This window comes from Gobio gobio (genome assembly GCF_949357685.1).
Source record: "Gobio gobio genome assembly, chromosome: 16".
Taxonomy (NCBI): domain Eukaryota; kingdom Metazoa; phylum Chordata; class Actinopteri; order Cypriniformes; family Gobionidae; genus Gobio; species Gobio gobio.
The window spans coordinates 26,967,032-26,994,110 of NC_137109.1; the positions used below are offsets into that span (position 1 = coordinate 26,967,032).

The 27,079-nt window shown below is 37.4% G+C and overlaps 3 protein-coding genes across 5 annotated transcripts in view; 1 reads left to right on the plus strand and 2 right to left on the minus strand.

The window, feature by feature from the left end:
* Positions 1 to 27,079, minus strand: part of LOC307140158 (uncharacterized protein) — a 338,069-nt gene that overhangs the window by 165,208 nt on the left and 145,782 nt on the right. The gene's annotated exons all lie outside the window — the stretch shown is intronic.
* acsl4a (acyl-CoA synthetase long chain family member 4a) lies at positions 274 to 25,184 on the plus strand. Of its 3 annotated transcripts, XM_079839787.1 has the most exons (16): positions 274 to 336; positions 8,285 to 8,321; positions 12,074 to 12,567; positions 13,629 to 13,806; positions 14,005 to 14,114; positions 15,225 to 15,363; positions 15,551 to 15,701; positions 17,918 to 18,041; positions 18,135 to 18,206; positions 18,292 to 18,431; positions 18,529 to 18,698; positions 18,860 to 18,934; positions 20,876 to 21,067; positions 21,166 to 21,280; positions 21,404 to 21,561; positions 23,510 to 25,184. In XM_079839787.1, the coding sequence occupies exons 3-16, from the start codon at positions 12,229 to 12,231 to the stop codon at positions 23,665 to 23,667; spliced, it is 2,121 nt and encodes a 706-aa protein (XP_079695913.1). In that variant the 5' UTR covers positions 274 to 336; positions 8,285 to 8,321; positions 12,074 to 12,228; the 3' UTR covers positions 23,668 to 25,184. The 3 variants fall into 3 exon arrangements, with proteins under 3 accessions (XP_079695913.1, XP_079695912.1, XP_079695911.1); XM_079839786.1 differs by lacking the exon at positions 8,285 to 8,321; XM_079839785.1 differs by lacking the exon at positions 8,285 to 8,321 and having other exon boundaries at positions 286 to 336; positions 12,074 to 12,585.
* Positions 24,808 to 26,347, minus strand: nxt2 (nuclear transport factor 2-like export factor 2). The gene is made up of 4 exons (XM_079839788.1): positions 26,032 to 26,347; positions 25,854 to 25,940; positions 25,593 to 25,737; positions 24,808 to 25,503 (listed from the first exon to the last, which is right to left on the minus strand). Exons 1-4 carry the CDS (start codon positions 26,047 to 26,049, stop codon positions 25,319 to 25,321), a joined length of 435 nt encoding a protein of 144 aa, XP_079695914.1. The 5' UTR covers positions 26,050 to 26,347; the 3' UTR covers positions 24,808 to 25,318.

The window sequence follows — 27,079 nt, forward strand, 5'->3', positions numbered from 1 at the left end:
CTTTCTCTTACTTTACTGTCTAGAATATGATTTAGATTTAACTTTTCTCAGAGAATAGATAGACTACAATTATTTATGAAACTACAGAACAAGAAACTTATTTGTTAACTTCTCATTAATATTATCACTAGAACTATTGTAGACGTGACCTGAAGTGCACTACCAGTAACAGGAAGTGGATGATTCGCGTTTGCTTCAATTGTCCAGACGACTATTGGCTGAAAAATATGGAGTCAGATGACGCAATATTTCCGGGTGTAACAGCACGCGCTGGAGGTAACTGTCGGTCATTGCGTTTGGCAGTGAGAAACTCGAGCAGTCGATCCGGCTCTGAAGGTAAGAAACTAAACGCCGGTAAGATTTAACGGGTATCGTTTTCTAGCCAGCTGCTCTTAAACAACTATAATCCTAAAACCTTTTAATGAGGGGATTGTTTGTACATTTTTTTTTCTTGTTTACTGCGACTTTATAGATGACTGAACGGTAAAGGGAGCGTTAGCTGGCCAACGGCAGAGTGCTTCATCAAATCTAAATATTACACGTCATTACTGGGTGTGAACGACAATTCAAGTGTGTAAATAGATTGTTTTGTTCAGAATTCATTGATATGAGGCAAGCTGATGGAAAAGCATGTATTGGCATCCTCTCATGATGATGCTGCGTTTGACGTTTCGCAGTTCGCATCCGACAAAGAGCGTCATCATCATCATCACATTCAAAAGATCAGCCTAGGCGGAATAAAATAGCTTTACCGGATTCCGTTAATCAAAGCGATCTGGTTGAAATTAAACGTGTTTATTTTATTAAACGGAGCCGTTTCCACGGTGATGGACGGAACACGTGTGTTGTGTCTGCTGCGTCGTGCCTAGACGGCATTGACTGATGTGATTGCGCCCAAAAATAGTGTAAAGTGCAAATATATTAGTGGTGCTAGATTGAGTCATAGCTTTTATTAACGAAACCAGTCTATTAGATAACGTCTTATTATACATTTTTATGATAGTTATTACTTAATCTGACCTTTAAATATTTTAAAACTAACGTTACACGCCAATTTAGCAGAAAGTTGGACTTTCAAAGGTGTAGCTGACATGACAAACCTCATCAATGGATCAATTATGCTAATATTTATAAACGAACTGTAATCACAACCACTCACTAGCAGTATTGATGTATTCTTTGATGAAAGTGTGCATTCAGGTCAACTTGCCATAAGGTGTCCTTTTAGTAAACAGAGGTCAGTTTGTAAAAGATATGCATGATACAAGTGCTACAAAGATAATGGGATCAGATCCAGGATCCAATCATTCTATTCCAGTCCGCCGTGTGTCTGTCCACCTGCTGAAGATCTGGTCCGTGAGTGGGGTGAGCTGGAGGGATGGATATCATTGGCTGTCTCGGCTCACTGACCACTCTCACCAGGATTTAAGGCTTCAGATTGAGTATTACCTTTATACGGGGTTCAACTCATCGGGGCAGATTAAAAAAAATGAACCAGTCAGCATCAATGTTTGTTTCTTCGTAAGTTATCTTGTTACTGGTTAATGTCATTAACTTTGCATGAGCAAAGGTGGAGCTGTAATTGATTCGGTATTTTTTAATATTGTCTATTTGTACATTTTTCTTCTTATACATTTAGATGACCTCTGTCATCAAATGCTCACTAAACGTTAAAGGCACAATATGTACGATTTTTAGATTAAAATATACAAAAACCACTTGAACAATGTTATATATTTTGTTGATCTGTGTATCTTACATTACTTAAAAATCTGGAGAAATCAACTATTTTAACCAGGACAAGTGAGGTGCCGTGTCCTTGCGTCGCCTGTCAATGACGTCATATCCACGCTACCCTTGATTTCCGTAGAAAACAATGGAAACCCCATAGATGCTTTAATATAGTATGTATTTTATTAGACAGGCGAGCAACTGTTTGGATGTACATTCATCAGCAGAAAACGAATCATTGTTATACAGCGCAACACGGTTAGTCTTGTTGTTTCAATCGCTTGTTTTCTTGATTCACTGTGAGTAAAGTTTTTTAGCATGCCTCAGAGACAACACTATTTTGTCAAGTGGCTAACATGCCATAATCGGAGAGCTTTCTCAAAGACTATAGATGAAGAAAGATGGTTCACTCCTTCTACTCGTGAAGGAGAATAGTCCCGCTTCCTAAAGTAAAATAGCCAATCACTGATTGTTAAAGTCACTGCAGCTGTCAGAAGCTCCAGTTCCCATAGAAACCTGAGACCAGCGCTTAGGACTGCACATGCACATTGGCTTATTTGGCTTTTATTTAGCTTTTTTATCACTCTTTGAGCATAAGAAACAACATATATGGGACAGTTCATGTTAGATTTTGTTGCTGATTTGAAAAATGTTAATTGGCTAGCACTTTTTTGAGATTCCAGGATTCCCCCATTCAAGTAGATATGAATTGGTCTTGTATACCCGAAATAGCTGCACAGAGGTGTTGCAAATATGGCCACCGAGTGAACCGAGTCAACAGACTTTCCTTGATAGGGACTTTGGCTTTCTACATCATACAATATATTTAAAAAAAATAATTACATGCCATTTAGTCATCCTGTCTTTATTAATATGATATTCTAATATCGATCTAGATTACTGCAATGTGCAACAAGTCTCTCATACCAGCCACAGAGAGAACGCACAGAGTAACTTTATAATGTAAATTTTAACGCACTCAAATGTATTTAGTATGATTGTTTTAATCATGTAAAACAGTTCTACGTTACCCCACATACGCAACGAAAAGATCGGAAGTAGCCGACTGCAGCATAAGCATAATAAAAGCTCAAAGAGTTTTGCGCAGGTCTCTCTCATTAGCATTCACTCCCAAGGGCTCTCTGCGCGCCCTGCTTCATACCACCATAATGTTAATAAAACTTGAATACTTTTGCTCATTCTTGAACATGATTTTTGTCTGTCGGACTCTTTTCCATGGGCTGTGGAGGTGAAGTCAAGACTACAACTCCCATGATTCCACGCTCATTCACGGCGTCATCAAACTACTTTGTTTTTTATAAGCAACCTCTAGCAGGCGGAACTTACATAATGTGCCTTTAATCTTTTGAAAAGAAATAACGCTGTTAAATGTACCTTTTTAGCAAATTAATATATATTTTACATACTGTAATTTTCATCTCTAAAATAACTTTATTTACACAAAAAAGTTCAGAATTTAAATGGACCATTTATCGATTTAAGGTTATAACAAAAATAATCTCTAGAATCACTAAAAGCACTAGCTGTCCACTAGTTGGTTGTCTTTCTTGCATTGGAATAGCAGAAATTTGTTTGATCCCAGCCCTGAACTGTAAATCAGGCTAAGGGTTATGTCAACATCACATGCCGTTTCACCAGGATTGATCATGACTTGGTGTCTATATGCCAAAATGTTGTCAGCCTAAACAAACCGAGAGAGATTACTAACTACCACAGTAAGAGAGCTTTGGTTATCTGAGTCCGTGGACTATGTCCTACATTAACCTTGTGCCATTTGCTGATACTTTTGCAACTGCTCCTGCAGTTGGTCACACTTGTCTTCACCGTCAGTAAGGATTTAGAGGATCGAATTTCACAGACAATGCACAGTTTTGTAGCGCAGTAACAGGAAGATGCAAAACTATGCAAATGTGCCTAGGTCTTTGTGTACATGTTGTGTTATGTTGAAGTCGCTTCCTGTATCCGTGATCAAGAGATGACCTTATCTGCCTGTGATTTTAAAGAGCACCTATCATGGCATTTAAAATGTTCCAAATATTGTTTTAGAAGTCCCCAACAACAGTTTTGCATGCATGCAATGACAAAAAAGACTTTAGTTTTCTTATAATATGCATTTATTTTTACCTGTTTTGACAGCGATTCTCAAATGATTCCTTTAGTGATTCACTTTTCAAAACCCCGCCTTTACGTGACGCTAATCTGCGGTGATTGGTCCGATGACCCAGTCAGTTGTGATTGGTATAGTCTGTGCAGATATTTTCGGAAACGGAACGCCCATCAAAGTCTTATAATGACAGTAATTTGTTAATATGTGTCAGGAGTTATGAATATGAAAACCGCGTCGGTACTGTTTTATTGTAATATGAGCCTCAGCTGATCTCATTCATAAAAAAACTCCTCACGAAGACTCGCGACAAATCAACATCCCTCAGGGCTTTTAGTTCAAAAGTGTGCAGATGAGGAGACATATTGATAGATTCTCATATGTCTGTGTCAAATTTCTAAACAGAGGAGTATTTTTTATTCAATACTTCCTCAAAATGGGCAGAAATAGCCTAATCATGAGCGATTGAGTCTCTTGTGTGTTGTTTTCAATTCATACTGGCAGCCGGAGGGCGCTCTGTGCACATATAGTCCATGTACAGACAGACGAAGAAGAACCATGTGCCATAATAAAAGTCCATAATAAAAGCTTCCTGAGATCGCGAAACATACATTTGACGACTAATAATAAACACTCAATCGTGACGATGTATGGTTTGTCTTCAAGCCACCTAGTCTTCAAATGCTCATCCTTGGGCAGATGAAAAAAGTTTGCTTTTGAGTCGCACTTCAGAACACAGCGTCTCGTGGCCATGATGTTTTCTAGTTTTCACTGGCGTCTTGGAGCGCAATAAGTGGGCGTATCGTATTCAAATAACTTGACAAGTTGACGTCAACTAGTCAGAGAAAAAGCTTCGGTCTTCTAACGATTCTTAAAAATGACTCCGAGTCGACTCTTACTTTTGAAAGAAAATAACTATATATACGGTGCACTGTCATATTTCAAGCTATCACAGGATGTTTTTGTTCACTTAGATCTATGTTACACACTACATGAAAGGTACATTTCAAAATTCCATGATAGGTGCTCTTTAAGTCATCTTAAGTCAGAGTTCACCTACATGGCTAATGACGGAGATGACTCAAGGAAACCGATTTGTTTATGGTTTTATTGGATAATTTTGGGTGTTTTCTTGATAATCTAATCCATGATCTTGGCATTACAGGCATGCTGTACCAGCAACAGGAACACTAGATATGAGTGTATCAAGGTTTTATAAACATTAATCTTCAAAAACTAGATGTGTGGTAACCGTGTGCCTTATCACGTTGATAGTTTGTCCGCCCTGTCTTAAGGCCAGGGCAGTCCCCCCAGGATGTTTGTGACTTCATACTTGTGCAATTAAATGAGAACCAGAGAGACACTATTCACTGGCCTGGAATGTGTCTTTTCCGCATCACATGTGACTGTCCTCTAATAAGCCTCACTTGTTTCATTAAAGTATCTGAATGAATAAAAATTATCCCGCTTGAAGCCCCAAACTTGCTCTCTCATAGTCACTTTTATTTATATAGCACTTTATATAATACAGAATGTTTTAAAGCAGCTTCACAGTGATAAACATGAAAATAAGAACCATTAAACTTCATTAAAGAAGACACGAGAGTCATTGTTCAGTTGAGTGTTGAGTCAGTTCAGTTCAATAACTGTGACCAGGCCCGATTACAGAATCAAATCACTGAGGGTGCTTCTGAAATTACTGAAGGTGCTAGTAAAGTGCGGATAGGCTAAACAACGGCTCCACCATAGGAGTGTACAGTGAGACATTTATGATTATTTATTTACAAGTCATCACTTTTACCAATAATTGGAGTTTCTAAAATATTTTGCTACATATTGTCTATTAGGGGTGTAACGGTACACGTTTTCGTACCGAACCGTTTCAGTACAGGGCTTTCGGTTCGGTGCACGCGTGTACCGAACGGTTCTGAATGCAATCTTTAACAGTTAACAGTCGGCTTGTTTTAAGCGCGGAACACACTTCAATTCGAGTTCCCACACGAACATATTAAGTATTCAGTCCATTTTATCACAAAATTCATACGATAAATGCCGTTTTGACGCTCTTTAATGTGACGATTGATCTCTGTATAGGCGCGTCAATCCAAGCCGCCGCGGCGTGTGCGAGTGAACGCGATCATCTCTTCCAGAAGAATAAACATGAATTAATATCTTAAGGAATGTTGAGGATACATTAACACTTACTGAAACGTGTTTCAACCGCGGAAAGACGTCAAACAGCTTGTAAACAATGTCACGTAGCATCATTTACCTCAGAAGTCATTTAGTGTCCACAGCTGTTAATTCACTAGAGAAATCAACTTTTACTAAATATATGCACACTATTAGCCTATATATATATATATATATATATACACACACACACACACACACACACACACACACTCACCTAAAGGATTATTAGGAACACCTGTTCAATTTCTCATTAATGCAATTATCTAATCAACCAATCACATGGCAGTTGCTTCAATGCATTTAGGGGTGTGGTCCTGGTCAAGACAATCTCCTGAACTCCAAACTGAATGTCACAATGGGAAAGAAAGGTGATTTAAGCAATTTTGAGCGTGGCATGGTTGTTGGTGCTAGACGGGCCGGTTTGAGTATTTCACAATCTGCTCAGTTACTGGGATTTTCACGCACAACCATTTCTAGGGTTTACAAAGAATGGTGTGAAAAGGGAAAAACATTCAGTATGAGGCAGTCCTGTGGGCGAAAACGCCTTGTTGATGCTAGAGGTCAGAGGAGAATGGGCCGACTGATTCAAGCTGATAGAAGAGCAACTTTGACTGAAATAACCATTCGTTACAACCGAGGTATGCAGCAAAGCATTTGTGAAGCCACAACACACACAACCTTGAGGCGAATGGGCTACAACAGTAGAAGACCCCACCGGGTACCACTCATCTCCACTACAAATAGGAAAAAGAGGCTACAATTTGCACAAGCTCACCAAAATTGGACAGTTGAAGACTAGAAAAATGTTGCCTGGTCTGATGAGTCTCGATTTCTGATGAGACATTCAGATGGTAGAGTCAGAATTTGGCGTAAACAGAATGAGAACATGGATCCATCATGCCTTGTTACCACTGTGCAGGCTGGTGGCGGTGGTGTAATGGTGTGGGGGATGTTTTCTTGGCACGCTTTAGGCCCCTTAGTGCCAATTGGGCATCGTTTAAATGCCACGGCCTACCTGAGCATTGTTTCTGACCATGTCCATCCCTTTATGACCACCATGTACCCATCCTCTGATGGCTACTTCCAGCAGGATAATGCACCATGTCACAAAGCTCGAATCATTTCAAATTGGTTTCTTGAACATGACAATGAGTTCACTGTACTAAAATGCCCCCCAGAGTCACCAGATCTCAACCCAATAGAGCATCTTTGGGATGTGGTGGAACGTGAGCTTCGTGCCCTGGATGTGCATCCCACAAATCTCCATCAACTGCAAGATGCTATCCTATCAATATGGGCCAACATTTCTAAAGAATGCTTTCAGCACCTTGTTGAATCAATGCCACGTAGAATTAAGGCAGTTCTGAAGGTGAAAGGGGGTCAAACACAGTATTAGTATGGTGTTCCTAATAATCCTTTAGGTGAGTGAGTATGTGTGTGTGTATATATATATATATATATATATATATATATATATAAATATTAATTCTACTTAACCTCTTAGTGATGTCTTGATTATTTAAAGGGTTATTTCACCCAAATATGAAAATTCTGTCATTAATTACTTACCCTCATGTCGTTCGACACCCGTCAGACCTCCGTTCATCTTTGGAACAGAAATTACGATATTTTAGTTGAAATCTGATGTCTCTGAAAGTCCTCCATTGGCTCAATGGTACTCTACACTGTCAAGACCCTTAAAAGGTACTAAAGACGTCGTGACAAAGTCCATCTCACTACAGTGGTTCTAAAATAACTTTATGAATCGGCGACAATAGTTTTTGTGCGCAAAAAAACCCTAAATAACGACTTGCATAGTGATGACGATTTCAAAACAAAGCATCATGAAGCTTCGAAGCGTTATGAATCACTGAGTCGATTCAGCGGTTTGAATCGCCAAATTCCAGCAGTTTGGCGGTTTGACATGCGATCTGAATCATCATTCGGCTCAGTGATTCATAACTTGCCAGTTTATGCCAGTTGCATAAACTAAGCCATTATGTTAAGACAGTGTCTTAAGATCTAGTATGAGCCACTAGCAGTTAGGCAAGTGGCATTCAGTCTCACTTTTCGTATCAAATTAGGCCAGTCTATGTTTTTATGTAACTGATTAAAAAAAATTAAGAACAGTCTTAAAGAAAAAAATGTATGTCTAACTTGTAAGACTAGTCTTAACGGTTTATGCAACCGGCCCCTGATTTCAACTAAAATATCTTAATTTCTGTTCCGAAGTTGAACAGAGGTCTTACGGGTGTCGAACGACATGAGGGTAAGTAATTAATGACAGAATTTTCATTTTTGGGTGAACTAACCCTTTAATGTATGTTTAGATAAATCTGTCATGAAAATGACAGCCACTGTGTTTAAATGATTATATTTCAACAACGAATTGGAGAAAAAAACCTAATTTTATAATTAGATTTAGGAGTTAATGCAAAAACTGCCTTATGTGAAGTTTACATGTTTGCACACAATTTGTTATTTTAGTGTTGATTGTTATATCTAAACATGAATATCAGCTGAATCTAAGCTCATAGTTTGGGCTCTGTTGTTAACCTTTAATATTATAGTAATAATGTGCAAGTAAGGGCTCCCTATATAGTTTACAACATTATCCTTAAGAAACTTTATAATTGAATTAATTTAAGGTCAGACACAATTTTTTCAGTAAACCACTGTTTAATTAAAAATAAAATAATTTTTTTTAAAACTGCTGTACCGAACCCGTACCGAACTATGACTTCAAAACCGAGGTACGTATCGAACCGTCAGTTTTGTGTACCGTTACACTCCTATTGTCTATCAATCTATTAGTCTGCCTTTACATTGCTTTAATGCGTTACTATTTTAACATGTTGTCATCCTGAGGGTTTTGTGAATTTTAGAAATTCCTATGTTATATGCTGTATCCTCTGAACACCAGAACCAATTTATTGAGAAAATTAAAAGACACAAATAGACAAACAATGGGATTTTTTTCTTCATTCACCAATCAATTTTTATGCTTCAAGTTTTTTTTAATCCAAACTTTGTATTTAAGATGATTCTCAATGTTATGAAAGATACAGAATCATTTGATATACCATTTTACTTTATGCAATATGTGTGTAAACATGGCCATAAATGCCATTCCCATTCTAGGCAATGCATCTATACACTATATACTAATTTGCATATTAATGTGTTTTGGGATATGTAATGTAAAAAGACATATAATAATATTTTCATAAGAATGTCCAGACTTAAAACTGTTGTGAGAGAAATTAACTCAAATATAATGACCTCTATCCTGGGTCTCAGGAGGATATTTCTGTCTCGTGCAGAGTGGCATTTATATTTAGATGTCACTTCCAAAAATTGCAGCATGCAATTGGCCGTCAGTCCTCTTAGCAACAATATTTTTATTTAATGAATGTTATAGATCCAAGATCACTATACGACCACTAAAATGTGTTGATTTGTCAGTTCATCGCGATCTCACAAAGTTCCGTTATAAAAATGTTGTCAACAATAGATCTCTTACTTACATCGTGTCTTGACTTTTGTTAATGAAAGGTTTTGCGAGCTTGCATGAACTCCGCACTGAATAGCCTAAAAACGCTGTCGTTTTGAGCAGTGAGATTCTGATCGCATTCGAGAGATCCACAACTATCTGTGTTTGGCTACATTACTCACCGCTGCAAAAACACGCTGTAAATAGCAGTATTTGACTGCGGTCTCCAGTGCTCGGACACAAATTTGCATCTCTGCCAAATCTGTTTCACCAATATTATTACAGTATCAACTGAGGGTGCTTTTGCTTGCATTTGAGGGTGCTTAGCACCCCCGTAGAACCGGGCCTGACTGTGACGTTCATCAATTATAAAATGAGTTCAAAATGTCCTGTTTTTCGTGTTTTTTTGAAGCTTTGATTGTGTTTACAGTGTGCAATATAACATGTGTTCATGTTTCGCGTGTAAAAAAACACAGTATTTTTCACACAATTTACTTATCTGTATACTGTTGTTTTCACTGCCCTCAAAACGGCTTGAAAGATTTCCCTGTTCTATGAAGTCCCTCCTTCAGAAACACGTAACGAGTTCTGATTGTGCCAGCGGTTCCCGTGTTGTGATTCGACAGCAGCTTAGCGCACGCAGAGCGCACGTTACCGGAAAGCTCACGCCTCTTACCATAACGGGGATGCATGCGCTCAATGATCTCTAAGTACAGCGTCCCTGGGAAAGCCAAACAAAGGTGACTTGACTCCGGGATGAAAATAACAGCGTCTCGACGACATGGCGACAAACAAACTATACAAACGCAACCGAACGCAACACTTCGGCTGCGTCCCAATTCGCCTACTTATACTACGTCCTAAAAGTATGTACTCTTTTTGTGAAGAAAAAGTACATACTTTTGAGTGTGTAGCAGAAGAGTATGCAAGCTTTGGGACACACTACTTCGTCATCTTTAACGGACTCTGTTACGTGCGTCCCGTCACCGTTTAAAATGTCAATCATCGTCACAGTTCAAATCCCCCACTTTAAATTTAATTTCCTACCGCATCGGAGAGAAATGTAGTCGCTCGTTGATCTGCCATTCGTGGGTCTTTAGACTCCTCTCATGTGTTTGCAAAGTTAATGGCCAAACGTATCATTACAAAAGTTCTCAATGCTGCTGCAGGTGAGATAATATTGAATAAATATCTTTTCGTCCGGTTAAATACTGATAATTGCTCACTCAAACCACTTTATCTAATCCTCTCCACTTAACCGTCAGACTCGCGTAACCGTCATGTTTGTAGTTTTTTAAACACTTTTTATCCGCGTTTGTAGTTCTAATCGAATCCTCGTCCATCTCGCAATGGGTTGTGGGCAATATCAGCCGTTAGAGTGCGCATCGATCTGCACTTCGGATTCTGACCGGAAATAGTAAACCATCCGGGAATCTTTGGAATACTTTTTTCAACATACTAAGATTTGGGACATACTAATTATTTTTTCGAATACTATTTAGCACGGATAGTATGCGAATTGGGACGCAGCATTCCTATTCTCCACGCGGGAGCAACAAGACCACGCCCCCTTTTTCGCGTACTCTTGTGGGCGGAGGTTAGTCGACAAACTGTTCTACTGACGTAATTAAAGCAGGAAATACCAGGATGTAGTCCTAACCAGCCGTTCGCTGTAGGCTTTGAAAGGGAACTTCTGTTAAATAAAATATCTCGCTTGGCATTGAACTTTGAGCTTTATAATTTTACAGGTATTATATATGCTCTAACAGCAACATTACACACTAACTAAAGTTTGAAAAATGGGATCACGAAGAACAGGACCTTTCAATTCAGCTATAAGCTATGGAAGCTTGTTTCCGCCACAGAATAAAAAGTAACAAAATTGCAGCCTTTTAATCTCGCAATTCAGACTTTATAATTTGCACATTTCAGAATTCGGAGATATCAAGTCAGAATTGCGAGACAATTACCTTTTTTTTTATTGTGACTTCTGACATTTTCCCCCTTAAAATTCGAGTTTATATCTCACAATTCTGAGAAAAAAGAAAACGTTTTTCAATTCTGACTTCTGAAGTCTTTTTCTCTGAATTATGAGATATAAACTTGCCATGATAAAATCTTGCAGTGGTGAGAGAAAAAATTAAGAATTTTAAGATTAAAAATTCAGTTACCTTTATTTTTTTCTTTACACAGCAGAAACAGGATTCCACAATAATGATCAGCTCCACAGACAATAGTGTCATTTTTCAGCTAATCAGCTTAAATGTTGATTCAGTTCATGAACAATGTAGACATTGCAAAATTCTTCAATTGCGAAACAGTCAAATCTGCTATAAAGCAGCTCTGCAGATAACGGTGCTGTCATCATTCAGCTCACTTCAGTCCAAGTATTGTTCTCATCCAATTGTGTCAGTGCAGTCAATTTGGTTGTATTACTAAATATTAATAAGTATCTTTGTATCTGTGCTTCGCTTGAGTAGACTTGAATATAATACATTTCCTCTATTTGTGACTGTTTTTCTCATCAGGTTGCACATTTTGGAACCACATATTGGATACTTCCCAATCTTTCTGAACTTTGATCCCAATCCTTTGATCCTCAGTTGGACTCAGGGCAACAAACTGACTCTATCTCAGGCTTGGCCTGATCCCTTCATCTTTTAGTCCCATTCAGCTTCTCAGCATGGACCTGAGTACCGTTCTCTTGTTCCCAGTACACGCAGTAGTGTGGCTCTACTCCCTCTTGAGCTTTCTGCCATGGTACTTCCTGACTGGAGCCCAGGAAAAGAAAGCCCTGGCAAAGAGGCTCAAATCCAAGTCGACCACCGGTCAGACGGATGGACCATATCGTTCAGTGGATCACTTCGACTCCCTGGTCACGGTAGACTTCCCTGGAAAAGATACTCTTGATAAGCTGTTTGACTATGCAGTGCAGCGTTTCGGTAAAGCAGACTGCCTGGGAACCCGAGAAGTTCTGAGTGAAGAAAATGAGACTCAACCGACTGGGAAAGTCTTCAAAAAGGTAATGGTAAAAAAAAAGGTAAAAGCATATTATATGTTCACACTGCAATCCAAGGCGCCTATTTTAAATTTTTAACTGACCTAAATTTTCACCTGACCTTTTCAATTTGGCTCGTATCAGATGCTGGTCTAAACAAGCAACTCTCCCAAACAGGCCTGTTACATAAGGCATGTTCCACATAAAATCATAAATATATTTTATTTATAAATGTGCACTACCTTTCAAAATGTTTTTGAAAGAAGTCTCTTATGCTTACCCAGGATACATTTATTTGATCAAATACAGTCAAAACCGTAACATTGTGAAATAATAATGCGCTTATCTATTCTATTTGAATACATTTTAAAATGTAAAGCTGATTTTCAGCATCATTACTCCAGTTTTCAGTGTCACATGATCCTTCAGAAATCAATCTAATTAACTGATTTGGTGCTGTTTAATTATTTTGTGGAAACCATGATTTTCAGGATTATTCGATGAATAGAAAGTAAAAAAAACTGCATTTATTTGAAATGGATGTTTTTTGTAATAATTAAAAGAGAGTGTGTATATATTCCTTTGAATATGAACTTGCATATTAATATATTTATGGATATGCATACATTTATAAATGTTCATTTATAAATATTTATAAATCATGTTTTATTATTATATGAAATTAGAATAACGTTGAAAAAAACAGCTTGTATTGGCATTTTCTAGTGTTGCAGACAGTATACTGTCATACATTTTTCCATCTTGCTGTATAATACCTGATAATAGTGAAATTTGCAACTTTTGGATAAAAAAGTCCCCACAACAATGGAATTGGCTTACATTGACATAGAAATCACATACATCACAGTGAATTCACGTTGGAATTAAATTGTGAATTAGACGTGTAGAAATAAATAGAAAATGTCAGAATCTGTGTGCTTTTTGCTGTTCACACTGTCGTCCTAAAAAAACCCATTTGGTCCACATTCAAATGCAATGTGAACGTAATGAGAAATGAGAAAAAGAAACTCCATGTTGAATAATATGTGTTAATATGAATGTGTTTGATGGTTTTGTCTTGGCAGTTAATTTTGGGTGATTATAAATGGCTGTCCTATGAGGAGATGGACACTGTGGTCAGTCACTTTGGGAGTGGACTGACAGCACTAGACCAACAGCCAAGATGCACCATCGCTATTTTCTGTGAGACGCGGGCAGAATGGATGATCACAGCTCAGACCTGCTTCAGACGCAATTTCCCTTGTAAGGAAACAGATTATTTTTACTCTCACTTTCTGTTTTTTTTTTTTTTTTTTTTTCACAAAGAAAAATAATCCATATGAGTCATAGGTTTTATCCTTTAATTTCTTTTAATTTGATTTTGACATGCCAAAATTGAATCAATGTTGTTTTAATCTTTATCTTTTGTTAATCTGCGTTTCATGTGTTTTTTTTTTGTAGTGGTCACCTTTTATGCGACTCTAGGAGAAGAGGCAGTGGCTTTCGGATTGAATGAGAGTGGAGTTACACATCTGGTCACCAGTATAGAACTGCTGGAAACCAGACTGAAGGTGAGCTGAAAACATGTTGCTAACAATCCAATTTACTATCATTATAGATCCAAGGCAAAATAATAATAATTAGCTGAGTTGTGAACTTGTAGTCTGAATTTATTTGAATTGAATGGGTATAAGGGTTAGTTTACCCAAAAATGAAAATTGTGTCACTAATTGCTCACCCTCATGTCATTTCAAACCTGTAAGACCACAAATTAAGATATTTTTGATGAAATCCGAGTGTTAAAATAGTTAAAATAAAACAATAACCTTAATGTTATGGAGCGACGAGAATACTTTTCATGCGCAAAAAACTAAAATAACTTTATTCAACAATGTCTTCTCTTCCCTGTCACTCTTACTATTCACATTGTTGGGTATTCCCACAGTGCAGTGTTTTCCGAGTTCCACAGCAGAACGTCAGCTCACTATTGGCTGAGCACCACATGCATACGTTGAGGTGCTTACATGAATTGCGTGATACAAAAAAGATAGATTGTTGAATAAAATCGTTGTTGTTTTTTTTGCGCACAAAAAGTATTCTTGTCGCTCATCGCTTTCAATTGCATTGTCTTTGCTAGCTCCACTCAAAAACCAGTGCAGTATAAACCACAAACAAATGATTCTTGTGAGCTTTTAAACAATTGTGTACTCATGAGTTGTCAGTTTGAATCACTGATGAATTCTTCACTAAATGAACACTAAATCTGCCAGAACAGTTACCAATTGAACATCTGACTTATTAAATTGCAAGTCATGTTTGACCCAATAAAAAAAACTTCTGTAAGAAACACCACATGGTTTAACAATAATGCCCCATCAGGACCTATTGTAGTTCGAAATTTCCCAGCAGGCCACCAACATCATAAGACAGTGATATTTGGTTAAATATTGGTTCTAATGGGTGACCAAAATTCAGTGTCAGGACAATTTGACATTGCACTGTCAACAGCTGACATAGACATTTTGTTGGTTTTAAGTAGTAGTAATTAATCGTCTGCCAAAACTTGGAATTCAACGAATTGACACCTGGTGCCAGCTGGCTTTACTTACCCTGCCACTTGAAATATTTAAATGATGGAAACAGAACATTTAATGAAAAATGTTTTCTTTACATTTTTACAGGGTGTTCTTCCTCAAATCCCCAAACTAAAGCACATCATCTATGTAGACAAGAAGGGCGTCAGCACAGCAGGATTTCCAAAGGGCATCCAGATCCACAGCATGGACTCTGTGCAAGAGCTGGGAGCCAAGCCAGAAAACCGTAAGCACGCTTTGATACATCTTAAAAATAGCACAGACTTTATGGTTGACATTTTATTTATATGCTAATTAACCTTTTCAGTTATTGCCTGTAGTTTACCCACTGTTCACCCACACAATATCGAGCTAAATCAAGATTTGCGATCTCTATCACCAGTGAAGAAAATATTGTGTGCTTTGTGTTGCAGTGAAAATACCAATAGTGAAGCCTGTCTCGTCAGACCTCGCTGTTATTATGTACACCAGTGGCTCCACCGGGAGACCTAAAGGAGTGATGATCATCCACAGTAACCTGATTGGGGGAATGGCAGGCCAGTGCGAGAGGATACCTGGATTGGGGTGTGTATAATGATAAATAAAGTGCAACAGTGGCCGCCCACTTTTTCAGTGCTCTTGGTTCAGGAAGTATTTTTCCCATTAATTTTCTCCATAGGGATTTAAAAAAAAAGAGCCAGGTGGACAGGTGTCTTTATGCAGCTAACGACCTCAATCAGGTGCATCTAATTTAGGATAATAAATGGAGTGGAGGTGGACATTTTTAAAGGCAGACTAACAGGTCTTTGAGGGTCAGAATTCTAGCTGATAGACAGGTGTTCAAATACTTATTTGCAGCTGTATCATACAAATAAATAGTTAAAAAATCATACATTGTGATTTCTGGAATTTTTCTTTTGGATTATGTCTGTCACAGTGGACATGCACCTACGATGACAATTTCAGACCCCTCCATGATTTCTAAGTGAGAGAACTTGCAAAATAGCAGGGTGTTCAAATACTTATTTTCCTCACTGTATGTGGTGTAATCGCTAAATCAGTGTTTCAACGGCGGAAAGATGTCAATATAACTGCGTGTAAACTAAACAATGTCATGTAACGTTAGCATCACATTTACCTCAGGCAGTCATTCAGTGTCCACAGAATTTTATTCACTAGACAAATCAACTCTTTTACTAAATATATGCTCTATATTAGCCTGTATATGCATTATATTCTACTTAACCTGTTAGTGATGTCTTGATTATTTCATGCATGTTAAATAAACCTGTCATGAAAATGACAGACACTGTGTATAAATTATTATATTTCAACAACGAATTGGAGAATTTTTTTTTTTTTATAATTAGATTTAGAAGTTAATGCAAAAACTGCCTTATGTGAAGTTTACATGTTTGCATACATTGTGTTATTTGAGTGTTATAGCAACTGAATTTAGGCTAATAGTTTGGCCTCTGTTGTTAACCTTTAATATTAATGCGTAAGTAAGGGCTCCCTATATAATTTACAGAAATATCTTCAATAAACTTTTAGATATAATTTAATTCATTCAAGGACCGAAACGTGTTTTCTTCTTCAGTAAACCACTGTTAAATATAAAAAGCAATTTTGTAAAACTGCTGTACCGAACCGTGATTTCAAAACCGAGGTACGTACCGAACCGTCAGTTTTGTGTACCGTTACACCCCTACTGTCAGTCTTTTATTTTTTGTGTCACGCGTCACAACACTTCCTTGAGTTCCAGGCGTTTCCGTGTTGTAAATAAAATCATTTTTAAAATATTAAATGTGTCATTCTCTTGAAGTCACACTCAGAAATGTGTCATTTGCATATTAAAATCACAAAATCGGCACAAAAAAAAAACCACACCGCGACGCTGTCACCTTTTTTACACTGAGGGGTTTGCAGGTCTGCTTTAAAAGCCAGTTGCGCTTGCACCATTACTGATTCGCTATTTACATGGCGGAATTTGTGAGTGGAAAAACTGAACGATTCTCCAGAGAGGAATCCTTTTATTTTTAATATTTAAAAATGTGTGTGCTGCTGTGCGTCCCTGTCTTTGTAATCAGCAGAGTGTACATAAGTTGTGCAACCGCCTATAGGCACATATTACTAACTTGCTCTTTAAATTACACAAAAAATTTGTCGCTATTGGCTTTAGACCAGATTTTTGTTGGTCAATGGCGTGTCGTTTTCAGTTGCCTCAAAATAGCAACACGCCAACAATGCGCCTGAGCACACCTTATTTTCAGACCAGCGCACGCATGGGCGAACAGATGGATGTGAGTGCATTTTCTATTTAAACAATGTGGCACTGGACGTGAAAATGATAACTGTCAGGCTGAAAAACACTGGCGTTGCATTGTGCCGGGTGAACGATGTGGCCCAAAGGTACAAGACTTTGTATGTAATGGCTCTTCATTCGCAGTGCTTCACGGTAGTGGGTGGATGCTAACGTCTTCTTGATTTGCTAGTTTCAGCTCTCTCGTGAGTAATGTAGTTATTAAACAATAATTACAAATTACTATAATTACTGCTGTTAAACATGATTATTTAAAAAAAAATAAAAAAAATAATGAGGGCTGATGACTTCAAAAAGCATAGATTAACAACCTCATAGTACAGTAGGACTCTCTTTAAGGCTTTGTAAGTTATAGTTAAAAATAAATTCCTCAATGGAGAAAACCAACTGTTGCAGTGCAACCAAACACTGCTATGCAAAAGTGCCTGACTGAAATGGAGTGGTAGTTTTGCATTAAAATGCCTGTATGCTTCCACAGACCAAAGGATACATATATTGCCTATCTTCCTCTTGCTCATGTCCTGGAAATGACGGCTGAGATCTCGTGTGTGACATATGGCTGCAGGATCGGCTATTCCACGCCACAAACGTTGTCTGATCAGGTAAATATAGTCACACATTTACACAGATTGTTTTTTTACAAAATAATGACATGTTAATCTCAGATTATTGAATGGCTTTTTCCTGCTTTGTAGTCAACCAAAATTAAGAAGGGAAGTAAAGGTGACTGCAGTGTGCTGAAACCTACTCTAATGGCAGCCGTACCTGTAAGTCGGACTCCTCTAAACATTATCATCTTGCTTTGTTCATTTCAGTCATGTTAAAATCTCACACTTTTGTTTCTTCTGTCAGGAAATAATGGACCGGATCAATAAGAACGTCATGAGTAAGGTGCAGGAGATGAGCTGTGCGCAGAGAACCCTGTTTAAACTGGCTTATGACTACAAGCTCCAGCAGATCAAGAAGGGTTATGATGCACCCCTGTGCAATATGTAAGATGAGATGAAAATAGGCCCTCAGTTAATCACATTTGCTCTTGTTAATGAGTCTGGAGTTTTAATCGCCTTTGTTCCTTTTATGTGTGTTCAGTTTGTTTAAGAAAGTCAGATCTCTGCTGGGCGGGAATGTGCGTATGATGCTGTCCGGAGGAGCTCCTCTGTCTCCCGCCACTCAGCGCTTCATGAACATCTGTTTCTGCTGTCCTGTTGGTCAAGGATACGGTCTTACTGAGACCTGTGGAGCAGGCACTATAACCGAAGGTAAGTAGTCCTGATGCATCTGAACATCTTTTCCAACCTGTCCTGTTCATTTTATCATTACTTGTAGAGTCATATATTTTGAAATCTCTTCAGAGCTTTGTCCCAATACTTCAAGCTGTGACGTGGCAGTAATGATGACATCTGTTTCCTTTGTTGTGCAGTTGCAGATTATAGCACAGGACGAGTAGGAGCTCCTTTGATCTGCTGTGAGGTCAAACTCAAAGACTGGGCTGAAGGTTGGTCAATGTACCCTATTCCATTTAGATGCTTAAAGAAATAACCCTTCATGTTGTTCCAAAACTGTATGCTTTTATCTTTTTTGCGGAGCACAAATTTGATATTTTTTAAGACTCGTTACACCGCTCTTGCTAAAAACAAAAGTATAAATTGACAGTCTTGGCTATCAAGCTTCAGAACACCATAGACTTGCACTATATACCAATTTTTCTGGAGTCATGCAATAGCTTTGTTTGAGGAACACAATGTTCACTGAACTTTGCTGTGTGCCAATGCTTTTAGTAGAACATGGAGATAACAATGGCAAGGTCATGCGTTCAATTCCTTAGGAATGCATTAACTGATAAAATGTACACTATACACTAATGCAAAGTCGCTTAGGATAAAATGATCTACCAAATGCATAAATGTAATAATGCATAATCTGACGGTATCTAGCTTTTTCCGTTTTTGGTGTCATGTGACCTTCAACTAAGCAGGGTTGTTATTGTTAACAAGATTTAACAAGGTCATTTTCTTTTTTATTATTGAAATAAAACTGAAATTAAATAAAATATATAATTTACATGAATAGCTAAAATGTTTAAGTAATAAAATGACTAAATCTGAAATAAAAATACATTTATTTTTAATTAAAAATAAATTTATTTCAAAGCAGCTTTACAGAAAATGCTGAGAGTGGTCTGTTATCAGAGGTGACTGTCCAAGTTATGGATTTCAGAAATGTACATTATACAAATCACACAGTTAGCTAACAATGTATTATTAAACAATGTATTAATTGAAGGCAGAAACAATGAGCCAATTGAAGTAAATAATACATGTTGTTAACAAATGATTAGGTGATAATTAGATATATATAAAAAAAATGACACCTAAAATAAAACCGCTGGTAAGAATTTTGGTGAAATAATGGCTTATATTATAATCAGTTTCACTATAAAGTGTTGTGTGATGAGCTGTGCAAAAAAAAAGAAGAATAGTAAGATTTAGGGATGTCACAGTACCAAAATTCCAGTAGTCGGTACCAATACCATAAAAATGTTACCGTACTCGACAGCTTTTTCAACTTTTCAACAGCTAAATGTTTTTTTAATAATTTTTTTTTTTTAATCTAGCTATTACGAAAAAAAATTTAAATGTATTAAGTTTATTATTTATGATGATAATCATTTTAAGTAAATAATACATAAATATTTAAAGTCTGTATGCTGTTTAAAAGTAAACAATGTTTATTAAAAAAAGATCAAGTGAAAAATAATCAACCATCTAGGCATAATTATTATTATAAGTAGAGACGTATTATTATTACATAGAGTAATAGGTAACTAGGAAATAGTTATGTAGCTAAATCTACTGTAGGCTACAACAGTAGCCTAATATATTCTGTCAATTTCTTCATGTTAAAGAGAACTTTTATTTTGACGGGTTGCCGTGAAGACCTTTGAGTGTCTGTGTTCATGATGTGACAGTTTTCTCAAATGAAACGGTAAATTCTCATGAAGTGACGTTTTTTGCGTTCGTGTCCTCATATAGTGTCACACAGGAGAGACTACAAAGACAGTGAACGAGTGTCATGTACGTGCCTGTGTGTGTGCGTCCGACAGCCCGTCATTAACACAGAGATGCAGCATGCAGGAGTAATATTTAAATAGTATTTTGCAGTTTCCACAGACACTAGTATATATTCGGCTACAGTCTGGAACCCTGCGCTTAGATTAACACGGAAGCGACTGAACTCAGCTGTGGGTCCCGAATATACTCGGGTACTACAGAAATTCTGGTATCGTCACATTTTTATCATTTCAGTACCGACTTGGTACCGAAGTACCGGTACTTGTGACATCCCTAGTAAGATTTGTAATTTTCAGGTGAACTGTTCTTTTATCTTTTAGTTATTGTTACAGCTGTCATGATTCTCATCATATCCATTCTTTCAGGTGGTTATACAAAGCATGACAAGCCTCATCCACGTGGTGAGATCCTCATCGGAGGTCCTAATGTAACCATGGGCTACTACAGGAGCGAGAGCTGTAATAATGAGGACTTCTATGTGGATCACAACGGACAGCGGTGGTTCTGCACTGGTGATGTAGGAGAGATGCACCCTGACGGCTGTCTTCAGATTGTTGGTATGTCTTCATTCAGCATCATAAGGAAGTCTTGTTTCTTGTTTGAGTCAAAATCATACATCTATCAGTATTATTCACATGTATTTTGTAACACCTAGATCGCAAGAAGGACCTTGTGAAACTTCAAGCTGGGGAGTACGTCTCTTTAGGCAAAGTTGAGTCAGCTCTGAAGAACTGCTCTTATATTGACAACATCTGCGCTTACGCAAACAGGTTTGTACACTCGGCTTTGTCTGATGCATATGGGATGTTACTGACCCTAACCAAAGGTCCTCTCTTTAGAACAGCAGACATACTGTATACAGACCTCTTTTTTTCTCTCCCTCTGCCTACCAGTGAACAGAACTACGTTATCAGCTTCATTGTTCCTAATCAGAAGAAGCTGACAGCTCTCGCCAATCAGAAAGGCATTGAAGGCACATGGGAAGATATTTGCAACCACCCAGTTATGGAAAGGGAAGTTCTGAGAGAAATTAAAGAAGTCGCAAATTCAAGTGAGTGTAACAGGTTTTTTAGCAGCGAGATACATGATGTAAAGGTTCAAAATGTGGAAACTGTATCAAAGCATTTACTGAAGCTAATTGAAATGAGTCCCCTGAAGGCCTGCCGAACACCATGTCTGAATTTTTAGCACAAGATTCATGTGCACAAGTTCAGCATTATATTCGTTGTAAATACATTTTGGTACCATAAAATAGCTTGCAACTGTTTATATTGTTATTTATATGGTTGTTTAGTTCATCAGACTTTGTGCACACTTGACCTTAACTTGACTCTAAATGCACTACCGTACAAAACTTTTGGTTCAGTAACGTTTTGTAAAAGAAATTAATACTTTTTATTCGGAAATGATGCTTTAAATTGATCAAACGTAACAAAGACATTTATAATGTTACTAAAGATTTGTATTTAAATGAAAGCAGTTATTTCTGTTCATCAAAGAATCCTGAAAAAATGTATCAGTTTCCACTAAAATATTAAGAAGCACAACTATTTTCAACATTGATAATAATAAATGTTTCTTTGGCAGCAAATCAGCATATTACAATGATTTCTAAAGGATTGTGACACTGAAATCTGGAGTTATGATGCTAAAAATGCAGCTTTATCATCTCGGGCATATATTACATTTTAAAATATATTTAAATTAAAAGTTACTTTAAATTTGAATCATTTTTCATAATATTAAAGCATAAAATACTTCTTTCAAAAACATAACATTTTACAGACCCCAAACTTACGAATGGTAATGTACATAAAATAGAATTGTAATGTGGCGTTCACACCGGACGCGATTCGCGCGAAGGTGGACGCGTGTACATTTTGAGTTTACTCGCGCGAATCGCGCGTGAAATTCGCGCGAATCGCGTGTGACATTCACTGCACAACAGATGCGAATTCGCGTCATGGGCGGGGCTTCCGCCAGCAGCTCGTCTCGTTGAGAAATGGCTGACATGGGCTGTGTTTACATGTCTTTTTTTTTGTTCATATCTACTGTTAATGTGTGACAAAACGTAGTTTTAAGACTTTTTCAGTCGATAATGTAGTTGTTTAAAGCTCAAATCTGAGGTTTATTTACATAAACAGTGCCTATTTGAACATTTTATCTGCCGTTGTCGGAGCTGTGAGCTCCAGAGGACAGCGCGCTCAGCGCACGTGAAAGCCGGCGAGGGCAACCTTTCCTCGGCCAGTCCTTCTGCCGTCTCCCGCTGGCTCTGATGTCTCTGTGGTGTGTCTCGAGCTATAATTCGTCTTGTAACGGCCGATCTTTGGTCTCATGGATCTATAATTTGTTCCCTGGCAAATCGTTTAGGCTGAGGGCAAAGATAAGTTTCATTACTTTATATTTTTAGGCTATAACTGTACGTTGCAGTTGTAACGTTAGCCTACTAGCACTGACTTTGAATGTTTGACTGCATTGTTGCTTTGTTTCATGTATAGCTTGTTATACATTACTGATACTTTTGTATTATTGATCATACATAAACTTGCATTTAACAAAAAGAGACTGGGTTGTGTTTCATGTAATTTAATGTTATCACAGTGATAATCATATTGTCTGAACCAGATATCAATATACAGATTTTCTCTTCATTGTTGTCACTACTAGAGCAAGCTCCTGATTGGTTAACGCGGCGCGAAATATCCGCCAAAGTTCAGATTTTTCAACTTGAGCGTTTCGCGCGATTCACGCGATTCGCGCGAATCGCGCGTTCAAAACGCTCAAGTCGCGTCCTTCTCGCCGCCTCAATCGCGCGAATCGCGCGAATCTCGCCGCCTCATTCGCGCGAATCGCGCCGCAGAATGCCATTTCGCGTCTCTGCATTGACTTAACATGTAAATCACTCGCGCGAATCGCGCGAATCGCGTCCGGTGTGAACGCACCATAAGAGAGGGTTTGGTCTCAGAACGTGTCTTCTAATAATCTTTCTATAATTCTAGTTAAACTCCAGCGCTTTGAGATACCAGTCATGGTCCATCTGAGTCCAGAGCCTTGGACCCCTGAAACGGGCCTGGTGACAGACGCATTCAAATTGAAGCGGAAGGAACTGAAGAACCACTATCTCAATGACATCGAAAGAATGTATGGCCACAAGTAGGACTTCTATCACAGCCAAAGACAGCTTCATCAGTTCCTCACCGTGCAACATTGCTGTATATCAATAAATGTACAAAATCACTTTTTGCCACAGATTTCACCACTGCCCATTGCTTAGTGACATGCACAAATTTTCGAAGACGAACAATGTATTTTATTCCAGAGCTTTGTGGGCTTTTCGTTCCGAGCTCTGTAGTCTCTCTGCTGTGGAATAGTTTACAATTAAAGTTGTAGCTTGAGCCCTGTTGGACAAGGGACGATGTTCATCTTATCCAGCGTAAAGTATCCACTTATTTCTCCTTTTAGTATACAAAAGGAGTCTCTTGTAAAGAGGATTTCAACCATACGACAGCGATATCCTGCCATCACCTTGTGCTTTTTTTTTTCCAATGTGTGAAATTTTCTTTTCTTTGTAAAAAATGTTAATTCGCTTGGTTTGATAGAGTTTGAACACTGCTAGCTGAGGGTGAAGTCATTGCACTGCGGAACTCCGCCTCCTTTTAGAGGCAAGTAATATATAGTGATGTTTTTGTGCCTTCTGATTGGTCACTATTTTAAACGTTAGATTTAGGTTCCTTGTGCTTCATCCATGCAGTGCATTAGGCGTTAGTGTCTTCATAATGGTTACAAACCATCTTTGTTATTTACTAATGAGAATTGTTGTTGTTATGATTCACACATTTAATTCACACAATTGCTAGTAAATATTTGCTCATGGAATGACTCAGGACAGGTTGAGATAACCGGCAAGTGGTTTGTTGCTTATTTGTGCAGTTAAACTGAACTTAAATGAAGGGAACATTTTTTAGGAGTACTATTCCCCTCTTACGCCACAGCGGTAAAGTTTGTATCTGTATCGTCTTTTTTTTTAAACCACTAATTTTTGTGCTAAGTGTTCGATTGTCACAAACTATCGTCTCTTTCAAATTCCACTTCTGCAAGCTTTTAATATATTTGGTAGTGTGTCTTTAAACCAATTCTCAATCCTTAATGCATAAAGTTGAAAAGGAAAAAAAGAAGCAGTTTGTAAATTCAGCCCCAGAATATGAATTTTGCCATTAATATTGCATTCTGTATATTAATTTATTTGGTTAAAATTATACATTTCATTTGTACTGTTAATTTATTTTGGTTTTATTTTGAGAAAGTGTGATCTGTACAGGCATTGTAATCTGTCACATCTTGGCTTGTTTCATTCTAGGAAGTGTATTTTATTTATAATTTTGTAATTTGCACCTTTTTTTTTGTCAGGGATTTTTAGCCATTGTTAAATTAATAGCCATCAATCCAACAAGTTCAGCAGTTATTTCATCCCTTTTGGCATGATCTTTTCCCCACGGACCTCAGGGTTTCTATCACCACCATAAGCAAAACTATACAGCAGTCAAGTGTTTGCATTGAGAAATTGTGAATTTGCTTGTAGAATGTTCTATGATGCTTATTTATTATTTTTATTGTGAGTACTGTTATTTACTGTATGTAATATACACTGAGAACAAGTAAAATCGTTTTCTACTCAAATTGTGTGGTATTCGATTTTAGAAACAGTTCAACAGTCACTTTTTTTTATTATTTACAGCACATACTTAAATTGCAACGGAGTTTACAAAAAAGAAATACAATATACAGAGAAGAAGAAAAAAAAAAGCAATTCAGTTTGCCCAGTCTTGAAAGCGAAAACAGTCGCTTGCAATCTTCCATACCGGCTGGTCACTGTTAGGAGAAGCTTGGGCAGTTAATAGGAAATTCTGGTTGAAGTATCGCTGTTTGTTTCCTTCAAACTTCACTGAGCCAGCTGTAACCACCAACAAGGTAGTTTGGCCCTGAGTTGCTTGTTCTTAAAAAAAAAAAAAAAAAGTATTAGATTGAATAATTTTACACATTTAAATAAAATAACAACGACTGTAGTCCATAAGGTTTCCATACCATGCACAGGCTGGCAGTCGAGAGTGTGCACCTGAAACTCGCTAGAGGGAAGAGACTCGAAGAACTCGCCGAGAGCATCTTGACCAGTGACAGCATTGCCATTCCACACTAGCGTTGCTTTGTCCAGATACAGCCTCGTCAGAGTCTGAAAGCAATCATTCACTATGATGAAGTCTTTGGATGCACAGCTAATTAACATAATTTATCAGCACACATGCTATTAGAAGCGAGGTTAAACATCAGAACGTGAGATGACCATACCCGTCTTTTCTTATCCATACAGTCATAATAGATATTGACGAATTCCTCCGAGTATCTGCATGACTGATCAACTTGAGCCCGGAAGTCCTGATCAATATTGAACAGAATTGATGAGTAAAGTTATTAAACGAATTGATATGATTAACTGATGAATGTTGATATCAATGAACAGACTTACCACCGTTGCCGCAGCCATGGTAACGTACTACACGGACACTTCACCGATCTTCAGTCGATATTTAGTCGTACTAATAAAACATAAAATGACTAATGCTATATAAAACGTAGGTACGAGCCAGGTGAAAACAAACCTGCATAGAGTAAAATTACGGCAAGTAAGAAAATAAAGTGAAATTGTAGTTTATACGCACTTCGAAAGGTATGATATTGCGTGCAAAATATCAGAATTATGTTTCTTATGTTATTCTTTTCGAGAGAAAAAAATGTGCTCAACGGTTTGTGTGTTCACGATTATAGTTCCGCTGGAAAACCACACCTTCATTCTAAGTTCCCACCAGAGTTCCAATAGAAATCTCCACGGGGAATTAAAAATACACAAGACGACGACAAAAGGGTGAAAATCAGGTGAAAATATAAAAATATTGATACATAAAGTATAAAACAGCACAACATATTTTTTTTATTTATTTCACAACTATAGTTTTCCTCAGCACTAAATGTATATAATTGCATATAAGTTAGTCAATTATAAATAATACGGTTTAGTTTTCCTCAGCACTAAATGTATATAATTGCATATAAGTTAGTCAATTATAAATAATACGGTTTATTCATTAAAAAAAAGAATACATATATATTTTTAAGATTACCCAAAATAGTACATTTTCCCACAACAGTAAGTCTTTAAACCTGAATGATTCCATAGATTTCTCACAATCAATCTGTATTTACACCAAAATGTAACACATACCCAAAATAAATGTATTTATATAGTTTCAGGATAATCAACAACATGTATCCTTAAAAGTCACTAAATATAAAGAATGTTATTACATTGGCTTGAGATATTCATACAGGTATACCGGTAACCTACAAACTACTAACTGAATGACTAGATCGGCTTTATTTAATTTGAGGTACTTTTGAGTTTTTTTTGTTTGTTTGTTTGTTTTGCTTGAAGAAAGATACAATATCGTTATTTTGATATATATTTGTTGTAATCAGGCACCATTCTGCGGCACCTAAACAAAGTTGTTTTATCCAAT

What these genes read in the sequence shown, in the direction of transcription:
- acsl4a (XM_079839785.1), top strand. Translation starts at nt 12,229, where the DNA reads ATGGACCTGAGTACCGTTCTCTTGTTCCCAGTACACGCAGTAGTGTGG. An exon ending in GAGAGGATACCTGGATTGGG is followed by an intron (nt 15,702 to 17,917) that starts GTGTGTATAATG and finishes ATGCTTCCACAG; the next exon opens with ACCAAAGGATACATATATTG. An exon ending in ACTCAAAGACTGGGCTGAAG is followed by an intron (nt 18,935 to 20,875) that starts GTTGGTCAATGT and finishes CCATTCTTTCAG; the next exon opens with GTGGTTATACAAAGCATGAC.
- nxt2 (XM_079839788.1), bottom strand. An exon ending in GTATGGATAAGAAAAGACGG is followed by an intron (nt 25,738 to 25,853) that starts GTATGGTCATCT and finishes GATTGCTTTCAG; the next exon opens with ACTCTGACGAGGCTGTATCT. An exon ending in CGACTGCCAGCCTGTGCATG is followed by an intron (nt 25,504 to 25,592) that starts GTATGGAAACCT and finishes TTTTTTTTTAAG; the next exon opens with AACAAGCAACTCAGGGCCAA.